Source organism: Mugil cephalus, chromosome 1 (assembly GCF_022458985.1).
Source record: "Mugil cephalus isolate CIBA_MC_2020 chromosome 1, CIBA_Mcephalus_1.1, whole genome shotgun sequence".
Taxonomy (NCBI): domain Eukaryota; kingdom Metazoa; phylum Chordata; class Actinopteri; order Mugiliformes; family Mugilidae; genus Mugil; species Mugil cephalus.
The window spans coordinates 22,981,114-22,990,675 of record NC_061770.1 but is presented as its reverse complement, the minus strand read 5'-3'; the positions used below and the strand labels follow the sequence as shown (position 1 = coordinate 22,990,675).

The following is a 9,562-nucleotide window of genomic DNA, read 5'->3' as shown; positions in this document are numbered from 1 at the left end:
CCCGACAGAACTGACATCATTGAGGACTGAAAGGTGGTTTTAATGAAGGACCTTAAAAACAGGTACAGTCTTAAACATGTAGGAAGAAAAGGACAAAACTTGATACGACAAAAGGATTTAAATTCCAGAAAAACAATCAAAGTCTGACTCAAGCGATACAGAGGAAAAAAAAAACATATATTTCTAATATATTACACATTTTTCCTTCAGTTCATCACGGACGCAGGAAAAACTGCTTGGGGCCAAACTTACCAGTAGATTTCTGTTAATTTTATGCAAAACATGCACAGTTAAAATGGCTGTGAGGAATTTTATTTAAAAAAAAAAAAAAAAGGAGTAAAAAATAAAATAAAAAAAAAAAGCAGGAGGAATGTGAGTAAGAATGTACAGTTTATACTTAAATCTAAAGGTCAACGTTTGAGAGATAAAAACAGATTGACCGTTACATTGACTAACACTGTTAGAGATAATATGTTTTTCAGGGAACAAATAATAATAAAAAAAAAAAAAAAACACGTGAAAGAAAAATAAAATACGCGTGGACGCGAGGCGGGACGATCACAAGCGGAAGCGGTCGGAGAAGTTTGGCGACTCTGGGATGGTGAGAGGAACCTCGCTCTTCTTCACGGCCACAGGTTTGTAGTGTCTGATGGGCTGAGCCTTGTGGACCTGCAGAGAAACGAGAGACGCTGGGTCAGATTAGAGCTGTTTGGACAAAGTCTAGATGTAAAAAAGGTACCGATGAAAATGTGCAGCGAGTCCAGATGAACTGAACTAACCTGAACTAACTAAAAGCTTTAAAATACTTAAAGGACGCTTGAACTCTGCCCTGACAATCGCTGGAGTCAGAGTTCACTGTGACGATGTTATTAACATTATCCAGTTTTATCCATCAGGGCTGTGACACAATCTACACACTTCAATTATGTCACACAAAAACCAGGAACTTTCATGTAGAAACTTTCCTTTGAGCCTCCAGCACAAACACAAATCCTCACGTTTCTTTATCTGGAACCTCTTAATGTGCTAAAGTGGCTCCACCTTAGCCTGACGCCCACCCCCCCAGAAATGTAAGGTTTTATCTGACATCGGTGTCTGAGGTCGGGCATCGATAACCGGTTCTAGTAAAGTGACGCGTCGCTACATGACGATGGCAGAGAGACTGGAAACGCTCGAAAGTGTGGCTTCATTTCTCAGCGCAACGTGCAACTTATGCAGCAATTTCAAGCAAAGGGCGTCGACACCACCAACATGATGAAGCATTTGTCGACAGAATTAAATACAGAGAGCGAACGTGCGTTTGACGATCTCCGGTCAATGAGTGCAGCTGCCTCCAATTTATTTGTTTACTTAAACAAGCTCTTATCCCTCATTTAGGAACTCAATTAAACTGCTGTTGCTTACACGAAACCACGAATTCCTACTTTTTCTAGACCAAAAATTCACAATAAATAATCGAATTGATAAGTAGAATCGATAATTGCATCGATATCAATATAATCTTATTGATGGAAATCGATGGAATGGAAATCATACAAACTTTGTCCAGAAACGGTGCATTTTTATTTTTTAAGGCACTTGGTGACGTGCAAGTTGAACAGAATATTAATTTATATAATATATATATATACAACTAAGAAGTAAATGAACCAATATAAAATGAAATTCACAACAAACCATCACAATAATCATGATAAAATCAGTGGCGTGGGGTCTCATTTCTAAGCTGTGCGTCGTCAGATGTTTAACCTAATTCGAGGTGTTGCCTCCCTTGTTGCAGGTTGCACAGTTTGCATCTTTTAAGGTAAAGTCCACCATCAAACTTTTGACTGTTTGACCTTAACCCAGATTTGCATTGGACGCGTCTGCAGCGCATACAGTCCACGTGTAGCATCGGCACAGCAACAGAGCTCAGGGGGCGTTAATTAAAAATACAGTGGCACCGAAATCTGTGTGGCTCATCGGCCTGGTCACTACAGTTTGTAGTATCTGAGTACCGAGTATCGGTGCCATTACGGTACCAAGTATCGTTACCCATCACCAGCTGTGAGTGTCACATGTTTCTGCTTCAGTATTTCTGGCTGCTTCTCCATCTCTGCGATTGATTTGTATCAATAAAGAATCACAAATGCACAGATGCAGACATTTCTGCAACCCCTGAAACTTTTCAGTGAAAGTTTCAGTCGCCATTGTTGAAGTGAAGCAGGAAGTATAGACAAAAAATTACCCAACTGGTAAAAAAATCGACACAGCGCCGACTGACCAGTAGAGAGTCCGTGCATCAAGTCCACGCACAGTAGCATAAATGCGGCTTTAATGTCACTGAACCAGGTTATTATACCGTAGCAGGAGACCAACACCGACCTGTTCTTGCCGCAGCCTGATGATCTCCTCCTTCTCCCTCTGCTCCTGCTCCCGTCTCTGCTCCTCCTCCATCCGTGCGCTCAGAGCCTCCTTCTCGTTGGCCAGACGCTCGTACTCCTGCCACTCCCGGGCCCGGCGCTCCGTCGCCAGCTCGAAGGCCTCCACAACTGTAGAAGAACGGATGCCTTCTGAAGATCGCCGTCATAGTGAGGATGACAGGAGCACAGTGAGTTACACGAGGCTGAAGCGTGCTTCAGCCTCGAAGGGGAGAAACACGCTTCAGCCTCGAAGGGGAGAAACACGCTTCAGCCTCCAGAGAGAAGCACGCTTCAGCCTCCAGGGAGAAGCACGCTTCAGCCTCCAGGGAGAAGCACGCTTCAGCCTGCAGGGAGAAGCACGCTTCAGCCTCCAGGGAGAAGCACGCTTCAGCCTGCAGGGAGAAGCACGCTTCAGCCTCCAGGGAGAAGCACGCTTCAGCCTCCAGGGAGAAGCACGCTTCAGCCTCCAGGGAGAAGCACGCTTCAGCAGACTCTGAGCGGAAACTCAGCTCCAAAACTCAGAGATAATCACTTTCTATTTGGTACATTTCTACAAGGAAAAGCACCAAATGGAAACGATACAGGGACATTCATCAACACACCTGCATCATCCGTCAGCTGTTATGCACAGTATCAGCCTGTATGTTATATTTAAATGTTTCTTCTGGGGGTGAGGGGGCATCATAAATATAATGGCCATGTAAACCAAACATTTGCTCAGCTGTCTCCGTTTTCCCAGAGTGACACGACCGACCGCATTAATTAGAGATGTGGAGAAACACGGCGCATATTTACTCTGCTGAAAGGGTTTCGTTTGGAAGGAGAGATTTATGGGATTTATTTAAGGAGCGACTCGTGGTGTAGCGCTGCACGTTTATAGTCTTACCCACTGCAGTCCGGCCCTCCTTCTTGGGCCTGAAAGGCTCTTTATGAGTGACCACGTTGGGCCTGGCTTTGAATTTCACCGCCTCCTCTTGCTCTTTCTGCTCTCGTTTTACCTGCAAAGAACACGGGGAGATGATTCACTTCTCAGGTCGAGACCTTCGCTGCTGGCTCCTCTATGTGTTTAGGGGACGTGTTGTGTCGTACAGTCTGTTCCCAGCGAGTGTTTTTCACGGCTCCTCTCTCGTCTATTAGCAGCCTGAAAGGCTCCGGCTTCGTCGGCTCCAGCTTCTTCTTCTCGGGGAGAACCACGGTGTCGAAATCTGGCAGGGGCTGAGCCTTGAACTGCGGCACCTGGAAGATAAATAAATAAATAAATAAATAAAAGCCGATTTAACATTTCTGTCTTTATTCCGAGGTCTACGATGCTAGACTCCATGAGTGAGACTCCACCTCTTCATTTCGCTTCTCCTCCAGCCTCTTCTCTTTCAGTGCCCTTCTCTCTTGTTCCCTCTGCTCAAAGGAAAAAGGAAGGACCTCCACGTGGCGGTGCTCTGGCAGCCGTGGCTGGAAGGGGAGGCCGAAGTGAGGCACCTGGGGGGCTTTAACTGGTGATGGTGGTTTTACCTGCGCACAACACAAACAAAAAAACAATTATTTTCATGGCTCAAGCTGAGTGAAGAGGTTGGGGAACCTTAAACAATCAGCACATTTACACAGCTTAGTCGAGCTTTGCACAAAATTCAACTTTCTGAATGTGTCATTGTTCCAGTTTACATGCAACAGAGAAAATCCTCCTCCTCCACACTAGGTGGCGATATATTTCTTTTCAGCAACCTTTCAGGTTTATTCATTCATGCTTTTTAATGTGCACACTACTTATGGTGCAGCTAAGATGATAAGAAGATCTTCTTCTGCGACTTCTGTGATTTTCTTGGCTGTTTTTGTTCCGGGGTCACATGGCAGTGCAGCGGTTGTGGAGCATGCGCACACATGTGGTCCAGTTAAAGTCCAATTAAGGCGTATACATGCCCAGTCACATTATCTGGGTATCTTAATCGGATAAGGTGAACTCTGATTTAAGTTGTCCAGTTAAAGTCAGATTAAGGCAATAATTAGTTGTTTTTTATTTTCACGTGCGTGTAAATGTACTGTTTAATCTAATATGTGCTTACTTCTTCAACCTTGCGACCCATGCGGACCCTCTTCTTGAGGGCAAACGCTGGGGACTCCGGCACAGTTGGGAAAGGAACCTTCTTCTCTGGCAATCCCTGTTGACAGGAGGAGATCTTATCGTTATTGTATTCCCATGTAGAAATAAGTGATGAGCTCTCAAAACCGTGGAAACTCTTCCATGCGTCATGAACTCACCACGACTCCTTCCAGGACCTTCTTGGGCAGAGGCTTGGCTGTGAAGTTGTGGGGCTTCTCGTCGCCTTCCTGGGGCTTCTTGGTCGCCTGTCTCTCCTGGAGCCGTTTTTCAATTTCCAGCTCGAACCCCTGGGGTACGGTGGGTTCCTTCACGGAGGGCTTCTTCAGGTCCTCTGCGCTCTCCAGTATCTTCTTATTCAACTCCACTGGCTTGATTTTAAACCTGTTATTAAAAAAGCCCGAAAGTACTAAGTTTAGCTTTTAATATGTCACAGGGTGTTTTCTTCTTTGTGAGATTAATGGGGAATTCTCCAGAACATCAGGACATGTCCATACTACAGACAAACTAAGTAAAATCCAGTCTTTAGTGCAGCAACAGGCAGAAGCTGAGTCAACAGAATTCACTAATGTGAATGAAAAGCAGAATTTGCCAAAAAGTGAGTCGTCCGAGTTAAAAAAAAAAAAAAAAAAGGCCCTTACTTTTGAAGTTTTTCCAATTCTTCAGCCTCTATGTCAGCGCTGCTCTTAACGGTGGGCGGCCGGTTCCTCTGGCGGGTTATCAGGTGAGGGGAGTGAGGCTGGGTGAGCTTTAAGTGGTCACCCTTCAATGGGGATGGCCCTGACAAAATGAATTACAGTCAAATACAGATATTTAAAAACACAATGAAGAAAAGGAAAGTGGCAATGAATGCTTGAAAATGATATGCACACCTCTTTCGTGACTTCTGCGACTGTGCAGGTGGTAGCGGGTGGGAGTTCTCTTCTGGAACTGCTCGATCTGCTGAGCGATGGGCACATACGCATCCGTCTCTTCCGCTTTTCTTTTGTTGCCCCTTGACAAGTTGAAAGGTTTGGGCACGGTGGCACCTTTCCTGGCCTTTGCCTAAAATAAATAAATAAATAAAGTGAACAGGTGAACGTTTCACATATAGACATGTGGGTGTCGGATTACCTGCAGCTCAACCAAATTGATTAGTAGTTTCAAACGTCCAGCTGGGGTTTGTAACGAACTCTGTGAGTGCATGTTTATATATATATATATGTATATGTATATGTATATATATATATATATATATACATACATCTTAAGATTTTTCTCAAATGAATGTGTGAACAACATGAGCCGTTCATGAACATGTTACGTCCATTTAATAATGTGTATTTGGGCCATCGGATCAAAACGAATTAGCATTTCAGTAGATTATTATTTTTCTTTTTCAGCAACTAACTGCTGCACTGCTGTTGCATGTTTTATGTTCACTCTTCTGTTGTTCAACTAAGCTAGACAGCAGATATGCTTGTTCACTGGTCAACAAGCTGCACAACATACGACTATGTATCGCTAATAAGTGTGTAGACACTCATGTAATGGTGAAAATAGAGACCTACATGGAAAACATCCCTGACCGATACTGAACGAACCACATGTCAGATTTGAGTAAAACAAGAGGAGGGGAGCATGTGGGTGATACTTACTGGAGAGGCTGGTTTGCGGAGCTGACTGATAAAATCCACTTCCTTCTGGGACGTCTTGGACGAAGCAGACCCCTTAACCCGGCTGTCTGTGCTGAAGTGAAAGTCTTTGGGTACAGTCGTGGACAGGATCATCTTCTTTGGTGGTGGATCTGAAAGAACAACAAACCAAACTTCAACTTTCAGACCTTACTTGAGGGCTGCAGCCGCAAAAAGTCGTGCAATTTCTACTCACTGCCGGCCAGAGCAGCCTTGTAGCTGGCTTCGTTCTGCTTGCGGTGCAGAGCCACTTCGTTCTGGAGGGCCCTGATCCGCACCAGCTCCTGTTCTTCAGACGTATTTTGTCTGTTTGGATACAATAGATACAAATTTATAAAAAAAAATTAAAAAAAAGAGTGAAAGAAAGGCAATTGGACATTTGTCCACTCATCAAGTAGCTTCTTCTGAAATGAACATGTATTACAGATAACACTGAAGTTATAGACAGTATATAACTACCTTTAACTAGGTTAAATAAAGAGCTGCTTGCACAGACTAAATGCCCACATTATCCCAAAATACTAGTCACAAAATGCATGTTGACAAGACAGCAGCATGTGTATTTGGACTAATAAAAGAGTGAACAGGATGTCATACAAAATTTGTATAGTTTGCATTTCCAGACATTCTTTCCAGGAAAACCAATTAATGGGAAATGTAGGACTTTGCAGCTGTTGCATTCACAGCATCTGTGCCATCAGACCAAAACTGAGACACCAGTTTCACTAGCAGAGCCACTCACTCGGTCTTTGTGGAGGTGGAAGACGCTGCGTGTGACTTGAGTGCAGCCCGAGAATTCAGTCGCTCACTCCTCCGGAAACCAAGACTTGAATTTAGCTTCCCGCTCCTGGATCTTCGGACAACTGGACTCCTACATCAAATAGCTACGGTTAAAAACTTGGAACAACGAAGCCTAAAAAGTGTCAGATTCTGACAACAGATGACTTTTATCTGAAACCAGCCTGCATTGGTGCTGAGCATCTAAAGCGTAGTAACACTCACTCTTTGTGCTTCTTTGAGGGCGGTGCCGCTGGACCACTTGTCATCTCTTTACGTTTTGAAACCCTTAAATGGATCAGAAAAGAACAGTGCTTTAATCTAACTCTCTAATATATATAAATTCTCTTTACACAGCATCACGTAAGAGCAGTCATTACAACTGTACCTGCGTGGCTGCGCAGGAGGTTGATTAGCCGCCCTCCTCTGTTGGGGCTTATTCTGAGTGCCCCAGGTTGTGACGATGTTTGAAGGTGGAGATGTGGATGTACTGGGACCTGGAATGGAATTGATCATATTAATATTAACCACGCCATAGATACACGTATAATAACAGTGCGTAAGTAATTAATTAATAATAATAATAATGATAAACACTAACCAGAGTCAACAACACTCCCTACTTGAGGGGTTGTTGCAGTCCCAGCATTGGGACAGGGCTGGTCTGGTCTTAATGGTGTGACAAGCTGGACAAGCTGCCCATCTGCTTCACCGGCCTGTTGTTCTGCTCAGGGGGAAATTGAAGAATTGAGCAATAGTTAAAAACTGACCCGATTCCACAGTCCAAGATAGAGAGGTCCACATCAGATCCCTATAGTTTAATTTAATATTACGAAGGTTTAATGACTGATTATGATAATGATTGGGCTGTTTTACAAACACTTTCTTCCCATAGCACATGTGCACCATGCAACAATATTAAAAAACATCAAAATCAATATAACGTAGGCCTGTATGTTTGACAGCTGAATAGACATGCAATGCATTAAGAAACAGCTTTTCAACCTAAAAGCTACTACTCAAAGGTTTTGATTGTATTTTACAACAGTAAAGTCTTCATCATTCTGCAAAATAAATAACAGTAGAGAGTTAATATATGTTGGTGTTCATCACATAAAAAATATGTACTTCCAATAGGAACAACTCCAGTTCAAGGTGATGTCTGGTTTTCTAAAAGTAAAAATATTCTGTTCGCCATGATGCAATTTGAATTAGGGAAGAATCAAATGTTATGTTCAAATTGTTATCTGGAATTTCTCTAAAAAGCAAAATGCATACAAAATTACTTCTAATTGTAACTTTAATTGTAGCTTCAAAGAAGAGGAATAAACGGACTAACCCTGCAGGTGCTTTACAGTCCTTATAAATTTAATAATTCCTCAGTTCTGGATTGATAGTTTAAATCATTAGCTAAAGTCAACTAGGACATAAAGAAAACCAAATACCAAGTCTTTATAAGCAGTTAGCCAGAGAGGGTAAATTAAATTAACGCAACAATCTGGGTGTAAGCAGTTCCACAATGGAAACGCTTATTGTGAATCCTTCTGGATAGTGTCACAAATGTAAGTGTACACATTTTTTTTCAGGGGAAAAACTCGAAACCACAAAAGTCACATTCCAGTGTTGAACCCTTTCACTGCCATATCTGTCCTCATGCAACAAAGCCAAAGCCCTATGAAGTATGATAAACCACTCTAGAGCATAATGGTTAACAGTCCTTCCCATTACTAATTAAAAACATTTTTATTCCTATGAAGAGGCGAGTTGTGTTGTTGTTCTCCTCCAGATTATGACTGAAATAATTAAAATATGATGTGTCTGTTTGCCAGATGATGAACAACTCCCACTTCCTGAATAATAACACGTTTTTTTCCTCTTTGTTCAGTGCATTGAAGTCCGACATAAAGTCTTTATTCATGCAAAAAGTGTAATCACCGATCAGCAGTGCAGAACTGTTTACATCAAATGCTGGTATGTTATAGCAGACAAAAGCAGCCTGGACATCCGGGACATAAGTATAAACTGATGGCAGGACGGTGTAAAATGTCTAAGGGGAGACTTACCAAACCACTCGTCGTCAGTTTCTGCATCCAACAACTCCTTGAAGTCGACTACGTGAGACGGGGCATCAAACTCGTAACGCTCGGAGGTATCACCGGAGTCGGTATCGGCCATAGTCACCGGCTATGTTTTGTTTTTTTTTAAGACAACTCACCTGAAAAAACAAAACAAAAACAAACAGGCAAATCTTAAATCTGTCATACTACAACTCTTCTGCGTTCAGTAAAACGTCTAAACAAGCGACATATCTCATTTTTAAAGCTACTTCTTTTAGCTTGAATAGCTTCTGTGCTACGTGTTTAGAGACAAGACACTGTGTTAACAAACCAACTGCCCTGGGAAATGTTCACAACCGCGATGTTTTTTTGTCACCTCTAACAAAATATACATTACTGGAGTTAATTAACGCCACATTAAGGATTATTAACCATTAATAAAGCTGTAAACATTTGTTGAAAAGTTTACCTGAGACGTCCGTTCCCTCCTTGTATGCGGATACAACTGTAAACGCCGCGGCGCGAGGCGTAACGTTAGCTTTTGAATTGCCCATATTTTGA

At 42.7% G+C, this 9,562-nt stretch overlaps 1 protein-coding gene across 2 annotated transcripts; it reads right to left on the bottom strand.

The window, feature by feature from the left end:
• Positions 1–19: 19 nt before the first annotated feature.
• Positions 20–9,562, bottom strand: tpx2 (TPX2 microtubule nucleation factor). 2 transcript variants are annotated; one of them, XM_047570057.1, is made up of 17 exons: positions 9,471–9,562; positions 9,008–9,159; positions 7,546–7,668; positions 7,333–7,441; positions 7,170–7,232; positions 6,910–7,038; positions 6,364–6,473; positions 6,132–6,280; positions 5,367–5,538; positions 5,136–5,274; positions 4,656–4,878; positions 4,460–4,555; positions 3,738–3,911; positions 3,492–3,638; positions 3,289–3,400; positions 2,365–2,552; positions 20–669 (listed from the first exon to the last, which is right to left on the bottom strand). In XM_047570057.1, the coding sequence occupies exons 2-17, from the start codon at positions 9,117–9,119 to the stop codon at positions 559–561; spliced, it is 2,157 nt and encodes a 718-aa protein (XP_047426013.1). In that variant the 5' UTR covers positions 9,120–9,159; positions 9,471–9,562; the 3' UTR covers positions 20–558. The 2 variants fall into 2 exon arrangements, with proteins under 2 accessions (XP_047426013.1, XP_047426022.1); XM_047570066.1 differs by having other exon boundaries at positions 2,365–2,531.

Excerpts from the sequence above, each read along its gene's own strand:
- tpx2 (XM_047570057.1), bottom strand. The coding sequence starts at position 9,119 with ATGGCCGATACCGACTCCGGTGATACCTCCGAGCGTTACGAGTTTGAT. Across the intron at positions 6,281-6,363 it reads CAAGGCTGCTCTGGCCGGCA|ATCCACCACCAAAGAAGATG; the intron begins GTGAGTAGAAAT and ends TTGTTCTTTCAG. Across the intron at positions 5,539-6,131 it reads TCCGCAAACCAGCCTCTCCA|GCAAAGGCCAGGAAAGGTGC; the intron begins GTAAGTATCACC and ends TATTTATTTTAG.